Below are 25,505 nucleotides of genomic sequence, written 5' to 3' on the forward strand. Positions count from 1 at the left end.
TTCGCTGAGCAAAGTTCTAGAATGGTTCGGTCTCTTTTCAAGTTGATGGAGCGGAAATGTCTCAAATCATCATCTTCAAATTCAAATCACCAGTCTGCATACGTTTACATTTGGCCCGTCGATTTTTGAACCAGATTTTAACATTGTGCGTTGAAATTGGTGGATAACTTTGTCTATATTGACAGCTGTTCAGCGCTTCTGTATAATGGTCAATCTAAAGTTGTAAAAAGTTTATGCTAAGAATAATATTTACTGGTAAAATTATACTGAATTACAGAAGTCATCTCAACAACAGAAAATGTCGAGATTCTTATATTTCTAAGATTACTGTTTAAGTTGAAACTGCTAAATATTTATATATTTATTTTCAGTTAGTCATCTCTTTTGAAGAAAGAATGCAATACGTTTCTATTGCCTTTGATTTCGTAACTTAAAAATATGCAAAAGTGAGTGGAAAAAGCTACCCTTTTTCTAAACAATATAATTAACATATCACACACTAAAGTAACCTAATTTTGCTGAGAATTAGAGAAAAACAAATGTGTTCGAGAATATGACCTGCGGTCTATGCCGATGTTTTTAAACTCTAACGTATATCTAGAGTTTCCACAAATACTAATAACAAATCTAACGTAAAGATTTACCTGTAGCCAAGTAGGATGTGGATTTTCTTCAAACCATTTCTCTAGGACTGGCAACTCCGTGAGTGGATCGAACATTAATCTTGATCTAGCGACTGTATTCGAGGGTGTCTGTATTTGCTGTGGTTGTCCTGATATACCATTACCATTTCCACTGCCATTGCTTGTTATTTGTTGATGTCCAACAGTGTCTCCACCGGCTGGTTTCGGCGATATTGACGCATGACCACCATTTAAATCGAAAGATATTTCCGGAGATGAAGTTGCAGAATCCTTCAAAAAATTAAGAAATACAGAAATATTGTTCTCTAATACAAAATATCCAATGGTATATAATGCTTAAAAAAGACTAAAAGTTCACAACAGGTTAATAAAAGATTGAAATATTTTCTATGATTCTGAACAAGAATACCTGTTTCAACGCAGAAACCTGATCAAAACCACAGTCGCTGGCGCTATGTACACTGACATCATCATTCGGTGTCGGCGATTCTGAGCCTCCTTCGATACGCTGAAAAGTTTTATTTGCTTCGAAATACCAAGAGCAACTAACTATACATATGGCAGCACAAAAACAAAAATTCTATATTCCATCGTACTTCAGATCGCTTATTTCATTCCCAATTTTTTCTTGCTTCAAAATGTTGGAATTGTATACGTAACTTAAAAGTGATATAGAAATGCATATCAATTGCTCACATAGCATAAATAAGAGTTATACAAAGCTGCTTCATATATCTTCATTCATCAGATTCTATTGCCTTTCACAATTCTACGAATACAATTCATAAATCAATTTGATCAGTTTGTATCAACAAGCATACAAATAACAAAATTTCAACAAAATACTTACTTCACTGCTGTTTCCATTGGCTTGTTTGCTGTCCAACAAACTATTAAAATCAAATTTTGGACGGAATTCACCAGATGGACTAGAATGTGACTGGGGTGGAAGTAAAATGGATGACTGCCCCACTGATAATGGACAATGTGTAACAATAGTATGATTCGATTGAGGTGATTTCCTACAAAAAATTATAATGACATAATTTAGTAAAGCATTAGTATCAAAATTAAATTGCACAACTGTTCTAGCAAAACTTGTTCAAAAAAAAAATTCTAAATTTTTTTGCATTCAGTTTTATGGCATTTTTTTTTAGCATTACTGCGATGTGAATAAGTATATGCTAAATTAGATTCTCTCACTTCATAAAATAATCTAAATTATTGTGATGTGATGATAGAATCAGGTCCTTGCACCACGTTAAGTTACTTCAGAATTATTCCGATCTTTTCCGAACAGTGATACCACTAATAGGTTCAAAAGATTTCCAAAGTCAAACTTTCAAAATCGAACGTTTTTCTCAAATAATGCCTCAGTAACTTCTGAACCGTTGCACCATTACTAGCTGTAAGTTTAAGGATGATTCCTCATCAATAGTGTTGCTTTTCAAGTACTATATTGGAAGATATTACCATATTAAAAGTAGGCTATTGAAGAAAACTAATTCCATGGAAAAACTTGAAACTTAAATTTGTGAGATAGAAAACGATAGTTTTTTTTTATCAGCTCATAATAACTTTCAGTTCCTTGTCATTTTTTTCCAATTTAAATATTAATGAATGGGGAGCAGCTGATAACTTCTGTTAATTTTCTAAATATGTCAATAAGAAGCCAAATAATGAAATTCTATAAAATAATTTTTGCAGGGACAGCAAATATTTTTCTACCCGCCACCAGATACCAATCTAGGACATGTCATTGAAAAAAAGATGAGGTAGTAGGGTAGTAGCATAAACAGTTAGTTCTAACGATCAAATGTAACGAGAACCAAACTTGCTGGATATTTCAAAATAATACTATGCATGCATTTTCCGATGATAGCATAATTTCGTGTCCGGCATATTCTAGCCGTCAAAACTAATTACTTCAATTTAACGCTAAAATATAATTTAATATTTCACAAATTCCTTCAAGAATACAGAACCTATTAGCAGCACGTTGATTTGCAAACCAATTACAGATTTGCTGATACGTTACTTTAACATTATGCCGCCGATAACTGGAACCATTGAGTACGTTCATATAATTAATCAGTTTCTGTCGGGATGGATTGGGGTCGGTACGAAACCATCGTTCCAACTTTGGCGTTTCCAACAAATGATTGAACCTTGTGATATATGGACTGCAACGATGTCAATTATTTGGTTACTCCTCTAAGCAGTTAAAGCAACTCCATATCTGATAATTCAAGAATCTATATTGCAGAATAAATTCAAATAATTCTATTGAAGAAAAAATACTCTTTAAGTAATTATTTGAATAAGAAATGTGTGAAGGTAAAGATATCGGCATACTATCATTAGATGATTAGATGATCAGTTGCGAATATTTATACTTATGTGTCTAGTTTCTTATATTCCACTTATCAGTCCTATAGCTCTCATAAATTCATTCTTGGCAATCCTATCATTTCCTGTATCAAATTTAAAATTATTTTTGATGAGGGCGATTGGATTCGTAGTTTAAGCGGTCCCTCATTTCTCTAACCCTCATATAACATGAAATATGCAAAGTGGAATGTAGAGAAACGAAAGGTATGTGGAAAGTGAATACTGCCAATATAAACACCGATAGCCACACGACAATGGATAATCTTATTTTGGTAGAAAGCCATTTATGGTGATGACCATAAATTCATCCCCAACTTTGTCCAAACTCCTCTTCCTCTTCCCAATATAATAGTACCCTTCGGAGATTAACAATTTCTCATATACAGTCAGTTCCAGTGCATCACTTGATATGTTAAATTTGATCTCTTGATACAGAAATGCGTGAACAATTAATAGCACATGAAATGGATGAAATTATGACTGATTTTGTCGGCTTTTCTTAGAAGATTATTTTATGTTCGCCTTATCGTTTTATTTATTATTTGTCAACTAATTAGATACCGATTTATTATATATATGTTTGTTTGTTGATCGTATATTTTCATCGTTAAAGTTCGCTGATTTGATACAGGTCACTATGATTAATTAGGAAACAAATCTTAATTAAGCTTCGCTGAATTTTTCTTTTATCCTGGACTTCTTGCAAAGTTATGGGAATCGATTTCCATCGAGGAATTGTTTACATGACTGTACCTTTGAACTCTTTTTTCACTTCATCTTTACCCCTTTCTCCTTATAAGGTGCCTTTACTTTCTCTCCTCCCTTTTGATTTCAATGATCCTCTGAAATTTTGTTTGTTTTCTTTTTATGGTGAAATTTAGTGCTGAAAGAAAGTTATTACTGCCGCAGCGCCAAACCCAAAGATAGTTGCTGTTTGTCTCGTCGGGTTGGATCGCTCTCTTTACGATACAATCGCAAATCGCAAAGGCTGATACGCCTCTGCTGCTCACTTCGGTGTTTCCCACTGTTGATCGCTGCTCGAAGCCCACTCCTAACCCTTTACTGCAATGTTAACGATACTGGGTACAGTGAAAGGACGAAGCAACAGCAGTAGATACACAGAGCAAATTGATAAGTTGTGATCAACGCGCTCGCTCCTCAACTGATTATAAATATTGTGCAACTTGGCCTAAAGCAAATGAGAGGAGCAGGTATGGAAAGATGACAATCGCAGCTTGAAGGGACACGATGACTATCACTGTGAAAAGCAGCCAGAAGCAGGAAATTATCCATCCGTTCGCGAATCAGTGGATTTAGTTTTCGAGTGACTCAGAAAAGAATTCAAGTATCACTAATGAATACATGCACCTAATTTATATATTTCACCCCTTTCTCCGTAGCTTTTCAATTTCTAAACTGTAGTGTGCAACAAATTAATTTTCACTAAAACTTGAGCTGCATCTCAAACATATTTCTCTCATGTGCTTATTTACATCTTTAGAAATTCAGATCTCGAATGGCCTCAAATACATTGATAAAGTAATGTGTATGTTTGATTTTTTTTTTTTTGTAATTGACCATTTTTTATTTTCATAAAGTGAGATTTAATGCTCGTCAGACAGAGTCCCAATTATGTAAACTGGACTGAAAATTTCAATAAATAAAGCAAAAGGTGAAAAAGCAATCGAAGGAAGAAATAAGTCGAACAATTTCATAAGGGAATTGGTTCTTCATCCACTAATCTATTTTTCCTTCCTCCTTAATTTCGCTAATATTATTTTTATATTGCTTTAAGTTTCAAGTTTGTCACCTTCACACATAAACTTCTGACTATTAATTACTTCCATATTATCAATTATAAGCTTCAAGAAGCAAATTTATGACATTTATTACCAAAATCAGTCTGTAGTATCATGAAGGCAGTCAGTATACGGTCGTCTTTTTTAAAGTAAATGAACCAAAAAGGACCAAAAAGCAATCATTTTGTAGGATACTACTCTTTTCACAATCATTCTTCAAATTGCAATGAAATCATATTCCAAAGATGAAATATGAAGAGATGATAGGAAAAACTAAGTGATTGCTTATGCTTATATAGTTAACAACAGAAATACTGTCATTCCCTAGCCTTTCAAATTTGTTCAAGCAATTCGATTATTTCCGTATTTGATCGGGAACGAGGAGGAAGGAAATGCTGCTGAGAGATGACTGGTGGGCTTGCGATGACGGTGGATGTGATGCATAAATTTGTGCATTCTCTCTATGGATGATGAGGAATGACTGTGAAGATGGAAGGGAATAATGTATGAGAATGGAAGTTTGTAAAAAGCTTGCAGAGCTACTAATTCACCAACAATTCCACATGCATCCAAATCAGTGAATAAAAAAGCATTTACTCATCTTCTCTCTATATGAAAAGGAAGATGGAATTCTTGATATACACCTGCATATCATATGACACAAATTTTATACTAAACAATACCGGAAGGAAGATTTCTTCACTTTAGATTCATCATTTCGCATTGTTCTAATCCGATGAATAGTTGCACGAAGATTCCTACCCTCCTCTAATCAACTAAGTACATAACAAATCTATCTCTGCCTTAATCTCCTGCTCTCTCACTAGCTAAGCTTCAGCTCTTACAAAGCTAGTCGGCCAGTAAGCAAGCAACCTTAAGATAAATATGACCAAGTTTAAATCTTAAATGCATACTGTACAAATAAAGGTTCTTTAAACTAGAAGAGTAAACTAGAATCAAATCCTCGCAAATTTCCACTCTCTCTTCTCTCTCCCATTCTTCTCCATCTTTCTTGTCAACTTTTATGACAAGAATGCATTATAGACTTAAAAAACTACGAATGAATGCTCCTAACCCAATACATTTACAAAACTAGAAGAAAAAATAAAAAATGATGAGAATTAGCAGAATGAAAAGAAAATATTGTGATTAATAGAAAAGTACCAGAGAATGGGCTTTTCAGAATTCTTTTATATAAATCCATATTTTAACTGCTGTTTGATCCCTATTTTCCCATTACTTTTCTAATACATAGTGCACCCTTATTAGCTTTAGAAAAGACATGAATCATTCTCGTTAAATTATTCAAAAATTATCATATATGAACGGTTAACCAGCTGCATTGAGATTTGTTATGATCACTGGTTAATTTAAATATATATATTTGTTTGTTTACTTATATATTCATTTCTGTGTGTGATTTCCCGTTGGAGCTAAATCTATCTAGTTCAGAGTGAATCTTAGCGAAAATGTTAGGACCGGAAGCAGCTGCAAAAATTTGACAGGATGCTGACATTTGATGAGATTATGATGCATAATCACTTGAAATAAATAATAACCGCTACAGATAATTAAAAGAATTGAAAATTGTCACAAATAATATCTAATGATATCCTGGAAAGTTGAAGAAAAATTAACAGCTACGAATTTATTTTTTAAAATAATTGATGCATATTTTCTTGCACTGATAAGAATAAGCCATTTCTTATCAAGGAATGAGCAGGAATAGATAAGATAAAGAATGAGGATTTCGCCACTCTGCAAAGAACAAATAGGCATATCTTAAAAACTTCTCTTCTATAGAGGCGTTGAAGTTTTGTGAATTATTTTCGTCAAGAAATAAACTTTTTGATATTAAAAATCATTGAAATCAGTTCTTCTTCCGGACTACTGTACAAGTGACGATAGGAGAATATTCAAAAATAAGCATAAAAAAAGTGCTTCTGCTAAGTGCTTACAACTTCTCAATAAGTATGCCCACAAAAATTTTCCAAAATTACTCTAATATGAAATGATAAAATCTTTCTAGGTAAAAATCACAGCAAACCGACAAAATGATAAATGCGACTACAAAGTGGACTGTCACATAAGAAAAACATATTGTTCTCATCAAGGATTAAACTCTGTGAGGCAAAGAGGTCTAATTTCTTGTACAAAAATACCATTTGGACAGTGGGTCGAGACGCTTTAAGGATCTCAAACAGGGTGACAGTCTAAACAATAAAGAACACATTTGAAATTACAACACAAAATGTAACCTTTTTCTATCGACATGATTATCATCCAGTTGTTCCAACCATTCATTAATTGCCTGGATTTGATCAAAGTTGAGCATTGATGGTTCATCGCCAGCTACTACTTGCAATATCAGATCCTGAAAGGATTAAAGTTATCTGATGGTAAACAGTAAAGACTATGAAAGCAGGCATTAAAGCTATCAGGATTAACCCCATGCAAAATAAACCACGCATCACTAATTTCATTCATAAGAACAATGATTTCCAAATAAAATCTTCGAACATTTGCATTACCAAAAGTAAGTAGCTTCTCATATGCAAATCAATCAACATAATGATACTTTTGTATATCCAAATCAATATTGTGAAAAAAGTTTATGAGAATTAACCTTAATTTGTTGATTATCAACGGTAGAAAGGATGTGTGGCTGCTTCGAAATCGCTGCTTTGAGAAGACGTTGCCTGAGATCCGATATACACTGTGAACTCGACGCATCTGTTGAAGATCTGCAACACGTCTTTCTTTTTGCTTCAATTACCAATTATTTGTAAAATTCCGTAAATTTTATCTCTTTTCTTAGATGGAAGATTCACGATATGTGTAAAGTAAATGCGTTTCAGATGAGCCATCAACAAATCAATTTACTTGAGTACAATATGCTTTTATCACTTCTATTAATAACAAACTTTGAATTGTTTTTATTCCGTTTCGAAACAAAAATAAAGCACTATATATTTTTTTACAGTAAGAAATGAGTTGAAATGTCGATCGATGTAATTATTTTTTGAGATTTTCAAGGTTTCAACCTTGTAAATTACGTGCTACTTTGAGAAGCAATATCAGAAGCATGAGAAAATTAAGGACTAATTTTCCCAGGATGTTTTTTTTTTTTTTTTTTTTTTTTTTCATATTTGGAATTATTACTAATGAATTATGGAGTTTTCAAAAAATCCGAATAGTTAAGAATTCCCAAATTTTCAAGGAATTCCTCTATACTTTAAGCAGTAAACGGCATCAATGTATTTCTCTTCGCTGCGATTTCAGTGATAGCGGGCTAGTGGATAGAAGAATGAACGAATCAATGAATAAATAAATGAATAAATGCTTTGTCATTCCTGGGATGAGATGACTTCAGCAAAGAGAGTCTTTATTCCGATCATATTTGCATTTGCTGTGTGAATAAAGAATGTGCATACTATAGTTTATGTGTACAATAAAAAGGACAAAAAAGGACAGGAAGAAGAGATAGATTAGATAGATAGATAGATTAGATAGATTAGATAGATAGATAGATTAGATTAGATAGATTAGATAGATTAGATAGATTAGATAGATAGATAGATTAGATAGATTAGATAGATTAGATAGATAGATAGATTAGATAGATTAGATAGATTAGATAGATTAGATAGATTAGATAGATTAGATAGATTAGATAGATTAGATAGATTAGATAGATAGATAGATAGATAGATTAGATAGATTAGATAGATTAGATAGATAGATAGATAGATTAGATAGATTAGATAGATTAGATAGATTAGATAGATTAGATAGATAGATAGATAGATAGATAGATTAGATAGATTAGATAGATTAGATAGATTAGATAGATTAGATAGATTAGATAGATTAGATAGATTAGATAGATAGATAGATAGATAGATAGATAGATTAGATAGATTAGATAGATTAGATAGATTAGATAGATTAGATAGATTAGATAGATTAGATAGATTAGATAGATTAGATAGATTAGATAGATTAGATAGATTAGATAGATTAGATAGATTAGATAGATTAGATAGATTAGATAGATTAGATAGATTAGATAGATTAGATAGATTAGATAGATTAGATAGATTAGATAGATTAGATAGATTAGATAGATTAGATAGATTAGATAGATTAGATAGATTAGATAGATTAGATAGATTAGATAGATTAGATAGATTAGATAGATTAGATAGATTAGATAGATTAGATAGATTAGATTAGATAGATTAGATAGATTAGATAGATTAGATAGATTAGATAGATTAGATAGATTAGATAGATTAGATAGATTAGATAGATTAGATAGATTAGATAGATTAGATAGATAGATAGATAGATTAGATAGATAGATAGATTAGATAGATTAGATAGATTAGATAGATTAGATAGATTAGATAGATTAGATAGATTAGATATAGATTAGATAGATTAGATAGATTAGATAGATTAGATAGATTAGATAGATTAGATAGATTAGATAGATTAGATAGATTAGATAGATTAGATAGATTAGATAGATTAGATTAGATAGATTAGATAGATTAGATAGATTAGATAGATTAGATAGATTAGATAGATTAGATAGATTAGATAGATTAGATAGATTAGATAGATTAGATAGATTAGATAGATTAGATAGATTAGATAGATTAGATAGATTAGATAGATTAGATAGATTAGATAGATTAGATAGATTAGATAGATTAGATAGATTAGATAGATTAGATAGATTAGATAGATTAGATAGATTAGATAGATTAGATAGATTAGATAGATTAGATAGATTAGATAGATTAGATAGATTAGATAGATTAGATAGATTAGATAGATAGATAGATAGATAGATTAGATAGATAGATAGATTAGATAGATAGATAGATAGATAGATAGATAGATAGATAGATAGATAGATAGATAGATAGATAGATAGATAGATATAGATAGATAGATAGATAGATAGATAGATAGATAGATAGATAGATAGATAGATACATAGATAGATAGATAGATAGATAGATAGATAGATAGATAGATAGATAGATACATAGATAGATAGATAGATAGATAGATAGATAGATAGATAGATAGATAGATAGATAGATAGATAGATAGATAGATAGATAGATAGATAGATAGATAGATAGATAGATAGATGTCCTCGTTCTGCTCTCTTATGGAGTGAACAGATCACTTTTATCTGTTTGTCCCTAATCGGATAAAAGTGCTATTAAAAGAACTTCTAAGTTTCGACCAGTAAAAATGAACCGTTTGATCTGATTTTTGTGCACGGCGATGAAGAAAGCTTTATGGAGGTATGCTGGGTGGGTGACTCACATGAAAATTAGCTGACACGGCTTATCTCTCCTTTTCCCTCTCTAACATACCTTTCCTTGTCTTCCCTTTCCGTGGTGCTTTGCTCTGCTCTGCTCTTGGGATATTTCTTCCTGCTCACTGAACTAACGTAAGCCAGTCGTTGAGCCACTCATAATAAAACTCCTTTCTGTCATCCCTTTAAACGGAAACAAATGTCACCTATGTCCTTTCGCAAATAGATGTTTTAAGCAATTCAGAAATTCCTATCAAAACCATAAATTTAGAGCTGGCATTTCATTTCCTTCTAGTATTAACAGCGCTTTTTAGCTTAAACTTCTCAAACTGGAACTTCAATTAAAAGTAATTACTGACTTTGTAGCTAAGATGCTATCATTAATAACCTCTCTATGATCTATGATCAACTTCCCATGAATTAAAATTTAACTGGTGTTATGCTATTCCCGTTCAATTGAAGATCTGGTCAGACAGCATCGAAGTCCAAATTACTCTTCACTTTTCTGGAGGGCAAACTTTAAAGAGCAAGAAAAAATCATGTCTCATTGAGCTAAGCTTTTCTCAATGTGCCTGCCTCATTTTTGGTTCTATTAAAATAATAACGATAGAGCTCGGGCAGAAATGTGCTGCAGTAATACATAAATTGGGTATTTTTAAAATTTTGTTCAAGAATTCAAAATAAAAATGACGAACTGTTTAGTTAAAATTTTAAGAGTAATATGGTTGCTGATATCTTTGAGCAATGATTCCACCGTATCGTCTAAATTATCCGTAATCTGATCGAATGGCAACGCTTTCCAATTTGCTACCTGTACCAAGCCTGCAATATTGATATCTTTGCTTTCTAATTAAAAATTATAGAATTAGACGTCATTGATTGCACTAAGTTGTAGGAACAACTTGGTCAACTGTACTCTATCTGGAAGACACTGCTAAATGCAGAAACAAGGAAATATGAAGGATGTTATTTGTTTTATCTTTGATTACAAAATCGTAATCGATATCACTCACTTGAAAGCACTTTACCAAGTCAATAAATGATAAAAATCTCAGTGTGTTTATCAAATAATTTCACACTATGTCAGCAAAATAGTATGTCTAATAGCAAACAATAACATGTTTGATCCAAAGCTTACTTTTCGGTTCAGCTCGCATCCTCTTCATCAACTCGTCCAAATGGAATGTTTGTCTTCTTGTAAGGTGGTGAACTAGATACAGTAGTTTGTATGTTTTTGTAGGATTGATGATTAGATCACGTCATTATTCAATTTCTATCAGCTTATCGCAATTAATACAGTCATTATTACTATTACCACCACTATGATCATCCATCCATCCATCTTATAACGACACATAACTAGAAGCCGATCCATCCTCTAGCTCCTTCTTATCAGTTAGTAGATTTAATAATGCTTTTCTATCTTATAGCTTGCCTTGCTTAAAAATTTGTTTGCAGAAAGTTGAGCATTACACTTACTGCTATCAATTCACTAATTCCATTTTTAAACGAATAAAGTGCTAATCTTTAACAGAGCAAAAATTCCTGACACAACTTGCATATACTTAGTATTTTTTTGTTTTTAATTAATTATTAAATTGTTAAAACATTATCACATAAATCAATGCTTTTTAGCTTATTATTTAGTAAAGGACACCATCCAGAATTCAAATTTTTGAGAAGACAGAAAACAAAGGAATTTCCGCCTGTAAGGCAATTGAAGCTTAATTTGGATTTCGAATTCATTCAAAACAGAGTGAACGTGACACAGCAAAAAAAAATTTGAATTATTTTCCTTCGTTTTCTTCAACTAATTCATTTTTTCTTTGAAGCTAGATTTTCAAAATTTTATTTCAGTCTTTATAAGTGGAACTTCAAGAATCACTAGGATTAAAGCACTGCTTTAATCAGTCCAATAATAGCCTTGAATGTACCTGTATTCTTTATCTTGAAAGAAAAAGTAGGAGCAATGAAATAGACAGCAATTTCCAATTTTCGAATTTACAAAGCAATGCATGGCTGTTGCTAACCAGTTGTTGTTCGGGTTGAGTTATGCAAGACTTATGAAGATTAAAAAAACCAGTTTCTTCTGGATTTTCATTCTCCTCTACTAAATATTAATGTTAATGCGCTCTGCCGGACGACAGGAAAAGACGAAGTGAATAATATGATACGTTTCGTGTTGGAAATTAAAAAAAAAATTATTTTGTTCTGTTTAAGGATCTCAGCATTGCATTTATAATAAAAGAAAAAAATAGAAAGGAGAAAGATACGACGTTACTTTGTTAAGACCTATGATTTTGCAGTCACTTTGTGGTTTTGATGTGTGACGGTATTTTTTCTCGTTCACATTGAAGAGCTTCCTTTACTACTAAGATATATTTCGCTGCCGTATCCCTGCCCCGGTTTTTCTGCTCTTCCATGTCTCCATCTCATTTCAATTAATAACTTGTTTTAAGGAATAAGCACTCTATCAATTACCCTCTCTCTTCCCTCTTGCCATTCTGGAATAAGCACTTCAGAGAAAACAACACCTTTTTACCGGAACTCTTCTCAGCATCGTCCTTGATATCACTTTTTTCTCTACTTTCACCAAAATTTTCCAAAAAACCACAAAAACAGGTCCACTTTCCTTATTTTCAAATCGCAACGATGTTCGTCATCGTTAGGTGAAGCAATAAAAATTCAAGGTGTATTGACAACAACGCTCTCCTGATCTGAATGGCGTATCTCATTCAACAGAAAAATGATGATAAGTATTACGTAATGCTAGATTACCTATAACTTATCCTAATGAAAGTTGAAAATTATTAGTTGTACAATAAGTTAATACTTCTGTATTTGCATATGTGACAAAAGATTCCCTTAAAATATCCTGGAATGCTATCGGCTGTGAATTTAGGAAAATTGTTTGATTTTCTTTCAGTGGTTCTAAAATATTTTACAGTTCTTTATCCAAGGTTTTTTTTTGAACTTTTCCTGTCACCATAACATTTTAGGATTTTAGATGATAGCAAAAGTTCAAAATTCTTTGCGATTTTTAAAGACAAAGTGTAGTGAAACTATATTGTAATTAGGATATATACGTTTGATCCATCCTTTTAATGGTTGATCGAATAGACTATGGTGTAATAAAATAGTATCTATACAGCATTTTTACAACGTAGATAAAGATAGAAAGTGAAAGAAGTGAGATAAACATTCAATTCTTGGTGAATATGTCAAAAATAATTAGCAACAATAAATCCACTTTTAATAAGGAGAAGGAAGAGCAGGAAGATAGGGTGGCAAGAAAGGATATGATCAGTGATTGACAGGTATATTAAGATGCAAAAGAACTGATTGAAAATGGAAGGTATGCTAGGAAGGTCATACAAGAGTCTCCGTTCAGTAATTACTATTAAAATTAATCCTAAAAAGTTAATAAGAAATTTAATATGAGGAGTAAAATTAGGTTATTCCTCTTGTTTTCTGTTCCGTTTTCTGATATCTAGTTATATCCAGCTTGCATGAGATTTTTAGAAAGGATGAAATGCAAAATGAAATTTTTAGAATTTTTCCAACTCATATTTCCAAAAGCGTTTTTTCTTTACAATTCCACAAAGAGCAAGCGACCTTGACAAAAATGGCAGAACACTGTCGATACCAAGGTGAAGCCGCCGATAGGATTGAAGATATAAACGCAGTATAAGAAAAAAGATATTTTGAATCATTTTTCAATCTCTTACTTACTCCTGCAAATTCTTTGCAGTTAAAAATGTCATGAGATTATGAAATTAAATTAAATAGTTAAGGAGCACATATAAATTTATGTAAGTTCTCGTGAATTAAATTACTGAAATAGAAATTAGAGAGATGGTAATACCATATACCAACAACGAATATAAAATGAGTAGAAGCTAGTCATTTCACGGATTTCTGAATTAACTGTAGTGTGAAGTTTGCAGAAGGTTTTGTAAATGATTTGTAGCAAATTTGACTCATTTTATGAGAATCAGTGATAAATAATAGATGATCTATGATCTACTGAGAGAGAATAAAATCATTTTTTTATAACTAACCTTAATTCTATCAGTTCTTTTGTATATACGAAAGTTATTTCCACAATTATCATTAGTTTCTATACATGTGACAAGCTCTTCGTTCAGCACTTTTGCCAAGTGACTCTTTATAGTTTAGTTTAATATTTACAAAAAATCAAGCTTCAAGGAAATACATTGATCGCATCCATTATTTTTATTAATAGCTTTCAGCCCCTTTCCACTCCCTCGTCCCCTCTCCACAATCAAAAGTTATGAAGCTTGTGTTAACTCCTTAGCCATATATGATATTAGGACTTTGTTAATTTGGGAAAGAATTTTCAACCGAATCGTTGTATCCTCTCTCTCGACATCTTTCTCTCCCTCTCTCTCAGTTTCACTCATTCTCTCCCAGTCTCCTGCCCATCTTTCGTTCTACAAAAAGCAAATTCAAGGATAAGTCGGGTAGTATGCGTAGTGCTTGTCACTTCGACTTTATCATCATCTCAGATCGCGGAAATCGCCTGGCTCACCTTGAAAAATGAATAAGTCTGCATGGCTGTCGTCTTCTCTCCCTTCTTCCTCCTTCTTCTCTCCATCCTCCTTTCCCTCTTCAAAAGCAAACCTGAGTCTAGCCCAAACAATGACAACGTCGACCAGATAACGACGGCCACGACGGAGTTTTATAAAAATTCCAAATTGGATGATGCACAGAGGGACGGTAGGAACTAATATACCTGTTCTGTAGCGTTAAGCAATGAGATCGATAAACATAATACATAGATCTCATCTTTTTCTACAGCAACCACAGCAGCGAAGTTTTCAAGGGCGTTTCCAAGAATTTTCACTAACTTTCGATATCGAAAAATAGAAAATGGATTCATCGTCTAATTTATTGACCGACGGAGTAACAGATTGAAGAATGACTGTACCGTTATAATGGCAACAGTAAACGATCGTGCTGATCAAGATAATTACAACGATTAGGATTGGATCAGTGAATGGCTGACTACTTTGACGTCTCCTCATGTTATAGCCTAAATAATACTTCAACTCAAAATTTGTGGTTGGATGTTTAGCTATACATTCACTCCAGATGAAAGGGTGACAATGAATTTAAATTAATTAATGAGTAAGTAAACAGTTCTTTTTTAAAAGTTATAAAAAATTATAAAAGTTAAAAATGTGCTGAAATCTGATTTTTGTACTGCAAAATATCTAAAAGAACTACAGTTATTTTGTAGCTATCTTAATTAATTAAAGTAAAGATGAGATATGAAAATTTGCAAAAAAATGAGAAAAATATTGTTTAGAGAGGGATCAACAAATGAATTAGTAATTAGTCAATAACAGTAAATCTCAAAAAGAGCAATAGTAACATCGAATTTCCTTTACCTTCTCCCCTGCTGCTTCCCTGTCTTTTCATTATGCGGAATTTTTGCTCATATCAAAAAATTAGCTGAAAATGCAAAACTACCATTTATTATAAGCTAAATGAAAAAGAAAATATATGTAGTCGTTGATTGACACTTAATTTTGGGAGAGAAATCGAAATCCTAGTTAATCTGCGCTTCAATTATTTTCGAAAGAGAGACGACAAACGAATATAATAGCCTTTAGCTTCTTTTAGGGGATTAGTATTGCCCAACACAAATCGCAGCCTGCTACTGTTACTACCAGGAGATGTAGTTTCTGGCTTGGATTTAAGCAGTAGTAAGGATAATACAGATAAGCCTAATTTAAATGATTGCTTAAAGAAGTAGCAAAGAATAAAATATATTTAAAACAAAGGATGTTACATCGTCACAATGTTTGGAGATTCTGAACATCAATCAGTAGGATTTTGCTATACACTTTTTGAAACTATTTAAAAACTTTATCAGTGACTAAAACGTTTCGAAAGCTGAATTAAAGTATAAATAAAGTCAAAAGATCAACCTTTTGAATTGACGGCCAATTGTGGCATGCCTAAAGCACTAAGCACTGTATCGACCAGCTGACTGAGCAAAGTCGCACCGGAAACAATTGCATAAGAATCGACAAGCATATGACCATCACGTGCGCAAGTGAGGCATTGTTGTGGTCGAACCGATTCCACTACAACGCGCACCGGGAACATACTCATATCAAGCGGGATTCTAAATCCTTTTGAGTAGCCCACGGGAAATCCAGCTCTTTCTAGAAATGCAAATATTAATTAAGCAAAGTAAAGGTTCGGGAAAAAGTTAGACAACTATTAGAGACTGAACTCAATATTTGGAACTATTAGTTCGGATCATTGATCATAGAGAAAATCAATGACTTCAGTCCTTGAATAAAAGAATATAATGAAAAAGTAGAAATGAAGTCATATTTTCATCTCCTATCCAAGACAATTTTAGAAAACTTCTACCTATAGGGTTTATTGAGGTTTCTGGATGGGAATTTAAATTCAATATGAGTATTAATCAATGAGAAAACACCGTGCGACTTACTTGTTTGGGACAATATATTTAAAGGGAGAAAAGAAGAAAAGTGTAGAAATAGTTCAAATTTTCGATCGGAAACAGAAGTTAAATAAGGACTAGAGACTGACGGGTTCTGCGGTATCACTAGTGTTGACAACAGTTAATATAGTTTTAGTCCGCCTTCTCGGTTAGTCGTCCTGAAATGCATCGAACAGTGATTTGTTATTCCATAGCTCACAAGATGTATTTTAATTCGTCCCGTAATAATAATAAGTTCTGCGGTAACTTCCCAGCAATGAAAATATTATTGTAAAAATTCAGGATAGCAAATTGTAGATCACTTAAAGATAAAAATAAAACTCGAAAAAATTTTTCAAAAGTCAGAGAAACAAAAACAATGAAAATATTATTACAGAAGTTCAAGTAATTAAAATAGCTTAAAATAGTGACGAAAAATAAAACAAAAACTTAATGTCTTTGATTCCTAAACATAGTCTCATTTCTTAATCATTTCTTATTTTTAATAAAAATTGTCATTAAGCAATTACTAAAAGTTTAGCGAATTATAGTAGTATAATAATTGGCAATAAGAAAAAGAAAGGCGATTGCTGTGTACAGTGAAAATTTTTCGTATGTGCTTCATTCTTAACAAAAACGGAAAAAAAATTATCCGTGTCTTGGGTAATGTGTTTATCATTGCCTAGTAATTAAAGAAGCCCGATGGCATGACACAAAGGTGGTCCGATCAGCCTAGTGAGTTATAAAACCGATGATGATTTACGGCTAAAAAACAATCAGATTCTTTCCTAATATAATTCTTTTTAAATTAGTATCCTCAAAACAAAATAAAATTTAATTAAACATCAACAGTTATTGGAATGAAAGCTGGAAAAAGTAAATTTTTTCATTTCAATTGAATGAAATTGAAATCATTCGGCAATAAAAGGTTTAACGAAGTAAAATCACGCTGTCCAGAATCAGATACTCAGAAAAACGTTTTGAATTACCATGTTTTTTTTTTTTTCAAGAATTAAACCAGACTAATTCTGCTAATTTTAGATCAGGTTTTTTATTTTTTTACTAAAAATAATACTATCATTGTGCAATAGCGGGTCATCTGTTAGACATAATCTAGAGTAGTTTGTTGTTGACCAAGAATTAAGAAGAGAAACGGTATGGACGAAAGTAGTTATTATTAAAAAGGAAACCGATCTAGTGGGAGTTAAGCAGGTGCTGCTGTTAGTGCTGATAAGAATGATCGTGAGGGATGGCCAAAATAAATCAATGATTGGATGAATGAGTGGATGGATGGATGGCATATCATTACGTTATCAGCGCCTATCACAGGTAAGCAAATGGATGAGAGGAAGGAAACATCATCACCTCACCATCACCGTTATCGTCACCGCCATCATCACTGTCACCACCATAGCAGCAGCAGCAGCAGTAGTAGCAGCAGCAGTAGCAGCAGCAGCTCTACCCTATCCGAGACGGTGATCACTGACTCCCTCCCTCTCTGTCAAGTGAGCCATCTGCCCACTGACTGTCTGATTAAATCAAGGATAGATAGAACTGGGGAGCGATGCATATCTATCTGTAGTCAGTGCAGCCATCCGTCTTTCAAGGCTCCGCCCTGAGCAGCTTCAGGCCTCAAAGATACCGTCGGATAAGGGCCACGCCCTCATACGACTGATATGGATTTGTTTGCAGTTTTGAGGATACGAGCGGCTGTTAGGAGCTTAATGGGAGCCATCATTGCATCTCCTTTGCTACCGTACTTTGGCCAACTGCTAGATTTTATGGTATCCGTTTACTGTAGATCATTACTAACATTTGACATTAATAATTCCAGTTGTTGATCTAGTAAAGAGTGTCATTGGATTCGCACTTCATTTAAAGATCTGAAAATTATGCATGAATTCGAGAGATATGTTTATTTAAACGGTTCATTTCATTTCATAGCTTGTGAAAAGAAGTTATGCGCTAATGTTACTAATGAAGACTTTAACGAAGCCAGGTCTGCCTTGCTGAATTTTCGATATAAATACTATCAACTACACTCTTCACTGTGTTACGATATCACCACCACTATCCCCTTCAATTTCATACGATCTCTTCATCAATTGCACCATACACAGCAGAGTAGGAAAATATTTTAAAAAATCACAAGAACTAATTAGAAATCGAATTTTTGACAGTAAACGTTAGCATTTATGTAACTTTCACCTGTTGTCGTGCTATGGGATGACATTGGTGAAGGTGATGTGGAAGCATTTAGGGTTGTCACTGCTGCTGCTGCTATTGCTGCTTTTGTTGTTGTTGTTGTTGTTGTTGTGGAAGGATGAAGAAGAAAGTATTTCAAAAAAGGTTGAAGAGCAGCTACAGAGCTAAAATGAAAGAGAGAGATGTGAAAATGAAGGTAGAAGAGAAGACCCTCCTTGCTACACTCCATCACCAAACAACCAAAAAAGGTACAGATAAGTAGGAGTAGTAGTGGGCGACAAATCATAACTGGTTTTAGCGGATTGGAACAAATTTTTGAAGACGATGAAAAGGAAGAAGTGGAAATCGAAAAGGAAATAAAGGTGAAAGCCGCTTCTTGCAGGTGCGCACACATACGCATGCGACACTTTCTTCGTTACTGCCAACCAAAAGATTATGTTGTTGGTGGTAATAATAATAGCACGATAGCGATAACGATAATGTAATAATGATGCTAATATCCTTAGTGAAAACAACGAACAATTTTTAGCGATTACTCCAACGATATTTAATTTTACAAAATAGATATTGAAAATAAACGATGAAGTTTTCAAGAAATTATGTTTATTTACTTCAACATAATAATTGATTGCTAACTGTGACATTAGTAGTGCTCTCAAAAACAGTGACAATAACACTAATAATAATAACACTAATGCTAATGATAGAATCAGTTAGTAAGGATATTATGCTGAAAACAAGCAGATGAGCAATTAATGTAATCAAACATTGCAAAATTGTCTTCTTGCAGAAAATTTTTGTTAATGGTAAAAATTGCGATAAGTCTTGGGTTGTGACAGCTTTCTTGAGTTATAAGAAAATGCTATAACATGACAATTTTGGTCAGAAAAACAGTAGTGAGAACTAAAGTATTACAAATAATTATATCATTGATAATAATACCGTCTTGCTGTGATAAAAGATTTTTTTTTGGTCGAAGATTTATCTTTGCACTTGTTTGTTTGGTTGTGCAATCGAAGTGAATGTCAATGTGTATGCGTATGGTGTCACTGAAAAGATCATAAAACTTTCTCTTCGCTTACACTAAGATTTATAATATTCATTTTTTTGTTCAATACATCTGTATCCAGAACTGAACAAAAACTATTTCCACTTGTGCATCATTTCTGAATAATAATAATCCGGTATGTCCACCTGTTCTAGTAATTTATGTAGTATCTTGATAAGATACATAATTTTATGATTACCACCTTGTCAAAACAAATAATAAACCCACCACAGAAAATTTCACGAACATTGATTATTTCCTCATTTGTCTCTTTTAATAGACTTGAAATTTGAGGTGAATTTGCTAGGTCGATATCTATGCGAGTTTGTTAGCAACTTAACTTTTTAAGTTCTGTTTTTTTTTCTTGTTTTATTGTCCGAAATAGTGTGAGGAATGTGCAGATTCTTGTATATAGTAATTTCTATCATTTTAAACAAAAAATGAATGACTGGTAATTAGCAATTTTAGAAACTATCCTAGTTTACTATAATGTATAAGGCAGTAGCTACCAGTTAGTCCTACCCTACAATTTCTATTCAATATGCAAGGAATAGAATGCAATGATGTGAGAGGAAAAAAGTATCAGTGATAGTTCATATATCATGAAGGTTGATTAAAAACAGGAAAAGAAAATAACATAATAAATAAAAATCAAGTTTTGGTCCGAACTAATTCTTAAGAAAAGTCAATGACGATGACTTGTAGAAGTAACAAATCCAGATCACGTTTTTTTTTTTTTTTTTTTTTTTTTTTTTTAAAAAAAAAACACTTTTCTAATAAAAATGAGAAGAAATTTTGCTGAATTATAGCTATTTGCATTGTGCTGTTCTTTTTCTCTCCGAATAGCTCCTGTTATTCGTTAAAAAATATATTTGTAGCATGAAAATTTGGTACAGCAACCAAAAGTGTCAATCATCATCATCAAAATATTCAGAAATTCAGTGTTCGTTCGAACAGCTGATAGCAGCACCATTGAAACCTGGTAAATTTAGTCAATTAATTGACTTAATTACCGGACAAAAATTATCTATTTTACAGGAATTAATTAATACATGTTAGTTCTGGCTCATTAATTCTGAAAAGAGCTGATGGTTTCTAAATGCAATCCATAATACGCTTGTTTATACATTTGCCATGTCCTAATCTCACATTTATTAGCAGTGCAGTTCAATTCAATTCTTAAATAGATGCTGAAAAGTAAAAGGAATATTCGTAAAAACAAGCTTTTGCTATTATCAGCTCACCTTCCTTTACATCCGTACTTCAAAAATATAACAAGATTTATGTGAGACAACTGAGCCATGAATGGTTGTTAATAACAGCATTTCTACAGAGTTCACAGGACAATTACGGTACAGGAATTATTTTGTGATACCTGTTGAAACAGGTATGTACAGCAAGAGCAGTGGTGGCAGTATTATAATAGTAATAACACCAACAACAACAACATGATAATGATAATCCCTTATTTTCAGGAATATCCTTGCTATGTGGAACTACCGAATCTATTCGCACCTGCACCAGTACCAGCAATGAAATAGCAGTAGCAAGCAGCTTAGCGACCATAAATTAAACTGTGTAGAGAGCTCAACATATTGGTGTGGAATTTGTTGCATTTTAATTCTTCCTCCGCCCTTGATTCCCTCTTCCTCCGCTTTGCTATAAATCCCCGAAATTCAGAACTCCACCCTTGTTTTGGGCATATTGATTACGAATGAGTGAATATACATGCATGTCTATGTGTGTTCGGGTATGTGTGTGTACATGTCTGTGCATGTGTACGGATGATGAGTGTCTCGCTCTAGTGCCTGCTCAACGATGATGATGACGATAATGATGATGATAATAATAATGATGATGATAATAGTGATGATGGTGATAGTGATGGTGTTAGTGTTGCTGATGAATATATCAGGGAAGGAAAAGCAGTTATCGATGCTGATATGGACAAAAAGTAGTGGAGAGCAATGCCGACGCCTGAAAGCTTCTCCAAAAGTAAACAGTTGATTGCAGAACTGCTTGCTACCACTGATCATCATGTACATACATGCTTGTCCAACCTGTCCTATGATATTTCCTAAAAATACAATTGTTAACGATAGAAGTGATTTGGAAATTGAAATTCTAGAAGTTAATCTTTCACTAAGGATCGCCATCATCTAAAGATAGATAAAATTTTTTAATGCAAATATTAAAAGCTCTGTTATATTATATCCTCCGTGTATTTCAAATACTATTGGATAGTATAGCAAGATCAATACACTGCTAATTTAATTGTCACAATATAATCTCGCGGATGTGCTCTCATCAGCTCTTCACTGATTCCAAAACTCATCCATCTACTTTCGAAATCACAATCTCGAATTAGAAATATTTTAGTTTTGCTCCGCCTGAATTTAACTGACTACATATTACAGCACTGCTATCAATTAACACTTTTGGGATGTATGGCATTATCAGGACGTTGTTATCATGAACCTGTACTTATTCTTTCTATGACTGATTTTAGGACATCGACGAAATAAAGACTTTTTATTATATTAATTGTTTTTCTTTTGTTCTCTTCATTGTTTTATTTTAAAATATAAGACCAGCTGCATTTACATATATATGTCTGTTCCTTCCATTTAAATATTAGGAGGAATAAAAACACTACAACACAGTAACTTGTTCTAAACACTGCCCAAATATTATGAATGGAACTAATCTTTTGAAGGATTTTGAAATAAGGCGTTAAGAAATAGAGCTGGAAAAACAAAAAAAATGGGTGGAAAGTGATGAAAACGAAAAATAATGGATGGTTATGAAAAATACAGAATGAAAGACATAAATATGCTTCTAGAAACTTACCTTTTTAGTCATCCAGAAATTGATTTCGTGGAGAAGTTACTAGAATGTTAGAAGAAAGATTAATATTAAAATTGTTGATATTTTAACGCAAAAACTTTAGTTGGGAGTTAAAAGCTAAAATTAGCATAACTCGACAGTGAATATTGCCCCTTGAAAACAAATCACATGTGGTTGTTTTTAGAAGATAGTATCACTTGAGACATATATACCTATGGAAGCAAAACTTTTGACTGAGAATAGTCTGGTACTAATTGTAAGTGGTAATGCTAATGAGAAATACACAGATTCAAAGAAATTATTGCAATCAACAGAATAACATAATATTGTTACTGAAGCTAAAATAGTACAAAAATAGGGCTTGAATAACTAGCAATTCAAAATATCGACAAGTTTTATGCAGTGGAAATTGTCAAAGGAAAGAGTGATTAGTGATGTTAGCAGTAGCAGTAATAGTACTGAAATATATTCTCTGCCTATGAATTATCATTATCTACTAATTCCATCATATGAAGTTCCAAATGCAAACATCACTTATGCTTCTTCACTGTTTACAATTTAATTGGCTGAAAAAGAAGAAAAAGGTAGATAGTGACCCATTAAGTGGATGGATGAATGCAATTTCGATTGCTTGCTATGCATTAGCTTCACCATCACTGATAAGACGAAAAACAATTGTGAGGAAATGGTATCAATTCTTTGCACAATAGTTAATTCTGATCGAAAGTAACTAGCACATGGAAAAAATAAACTTCTGGGAGAGTTACGGTGCGCATTGTGTAACACATACCCGATATCGGCGCTTGCTAAAAAGATAACAGAACTGAGAATGACGATGCTGAAAGTGATGGGACAAAAACAGATTGAAAGAGAAAGTGGTGAGGGGAAGGTAAAGTTAACCAAAATGGTGGCAATATCTTTGGCGAAGCTCATGAGCTTCGCTGCTTAGATACCTTCAGGGCAATTTCAATCTACCCTCAACAAAAGGAAAGTGGAAGTTGTGCAACGGAGTGAAATGCAGAGGAAAGAGAAACTCGTTTATCCGGTTTCCGCTGAAATTTCACTTTTTCCAAAGATTTAGTTTTAGCACTAATTTACAGACTATTTCTCATGTACTTATTCTCTTTGCAGTGATCTTCAAATTTAATGCAGGAAAAAGGACAATCAGTAATTGATAGGACAGTAGTAAAAATATGTCCCACATACTAAAGTGAAGGTGATGTTAGTCGATGGCTATTTGTGAATATATGTAGTCAAATGGATGACAAAAGACAATACAATTTATCGACCCTAGGACTTTAATCCCTTTTTCGAATGATAGGACAGATAGGGACTGTTTACAACCTGATTACCATTATTTGTCTTTCTCTCCCTGATCTCCCTTGATTGATATTGTTATATGATTGCACAAACATTCCTTCCCCCTCATCCAATTGCTAAAATGCAGGTTAAGGAAAGGTGGAAGGCAGTGTGGGAGGCAGAAGAACATGCTTCCATTCTGCTGTGCTTTTAAATTTGAAAATGCAAAGAATTTCATGACAGCAACACTTCTGAGAGTAAGTTTAGTGCTGTCTTCATTCCTATTAACATGCCGATTTCCAGTTTTCATGTGCGATTTCTGATTTCTGATTTCTTGAGAATAGTTGATTGCGCGCTATCTATGATATACACGTACTGCCCAGATTGTAAGATCACTAAGTAAACGACAGCATCTGTACAGGGAAATTATTTGAGAGTTAAAATTAAAGCAAATGGATGATATCGGTCAAAAAAGAAAAGGTCATAGAGTGAAGTTCCTCCTTTTCTATAATCTTCCAGCTTCACCATCACGATTTAGTGGAGCTTGTCTTAAAATTAACTTTTTGTATTTAAAATGGATTTCTGCGATTTAAAAGAGACAATGATGACAAATCTTTTTGCCTTAGACTTATTTGTAGACCATGAAAACCGGTTATTGGCTACCTTTATTTTCGTCACCTAAAAACAAGTGTAGGGAAAAGTGAAAGGCGAGGAGGGAAGCGCGGTTGAGCTATTCCCGATGTTGCTAAGTGCCAGTTATTTGCAGAAGTTCAAATAAACTGCAATTTTAAGGAGAGAAAAGTAGGAATAGAGTAGAGAAGTTCATTAAGTCATTTGAAGGGAGAGGGAAATGCTGAATTTATGTTCTACTTCTACAATAATGTTATAAATCCTAATGCTTGCAGTACCTTCGAGGATTGCATAAGAAGGCTATGTCGCGTAATTAAGATGAGGTAAGAAGGAGTCTATAGCAGACTTTCAGATCTTCAGCTATGACTGGAAGGATGTGGCATTACGATTTTTGATATGGTGAGCATTGCATGTATAGTACTCAAGGTTATAACAAGATTAACAAACCGCTTATGACCGTTGGCCACAAGAAGTCTCATGAAAGGACAAAGAGATGGTGATGATAAATATTTGAATATGTAACTCTCATCGCACCAATATTATATTTGACCAGTAACAAGGAATCAATTTTTCATTTGTCCTCTTCGATGTGAAAATAAAACTTATTAAATATTGTCCATGTTATTTATCACTTCTGAAAAGAAAGACAACCACTTTAATTCATGAGAAATGAAGTAGCGATTTGATTAGGAACAATTTTGATTTGGTTGAAAAAGGCAATTATTAATAATCATCTTTTACTGAGTCTCATTTATTAAATTCGAACCATTCAGTTCAATGAGTAATTAATCAATTAATAAATATTCAGCATGACTAT

At 32.9% G+C, this 25,505-nt stretch overlaps 2 protein-coding genes across 3 annotated transcripts; one reads left to right on the forward strand and one right to left on the reverse strand.

Moving 5' to 3' along the window:
* Positions 1 to 61: 61 nt before the first annotated feature.
* Positions 62 to 16,313, reverse strand: Bma-dve-1 (Uncharacterized protein; the record flags this gene model as incomplete). 2 transcript variants are annotated; one of them, XM_043075265.1, is made up of 9 exons in its annotated part: positions 62 to 214; positions 645 to 914; positions 1,054 to 1,152; positions 1,495 to 1,666; positions 2,630 to 2,827; positions 7,093 to 7,208; positions 7,461 to 7,578; positions 10,871 to 10,997; positions 16,133 to 16,313. In XM_043075265.1, 9 exons carry the CDS (start codon positions 16,311 to 16,313, stop codon positions 62 to 64), a joined length of 1,434 nt encoding a protein of 477 aa, XP_042931199.1. The 2 variants fall into 2 exon arrangements, with proteins under 2 accessions (XP_042931199.1, XP_001898068.1); XM_001898033.1 differs by lacking the exons at positions 7,093 to 7,208; positions 7,461 to 7,578; positions 10,871 to 10,997; positions 16,133 to 16,313 and having other exon boundaries at positions 2,630 to 2,727.
* A 4,478-nt stretch (positions 16,314 to 20,791) lies between these two features.
* Bm9564 (Uncharacterized protein) lies at positions 20,792 to 21,485 on the forward strand (the record flags this gene model as incomplete). Its single annotated transcript, XM_043075266.1, has 2 exons — positions 20,792 to 20,894; positions 21,388 to 21,485. 2 exons carry the CDS (start codon positions 20,792 to 20,794, stop codon positions 21,483 to 21,485), a joined length of 201 nt encoding a protein of 66 aa, XP_042931200.1.
* Positions 21,486 to 25,505: the final 4,020 nt, after the last annotated feature.

The sequence above is a fragment of the Brugia malayi genome, assembly GCF_000002995.4.
Source record: "Brugia malayi strain FR3 genome assembly, contig: Bm_v4_ChrX_scaffold_001, whole genome shotgun sequence".
NCBI classification, from domain to species: domain Eukaryota; kingdom Metazoa; phylum Nematoda; class Chromadorea; order Rhabditida; family Onchocercidae; genus Brugia; species Brugia malayi.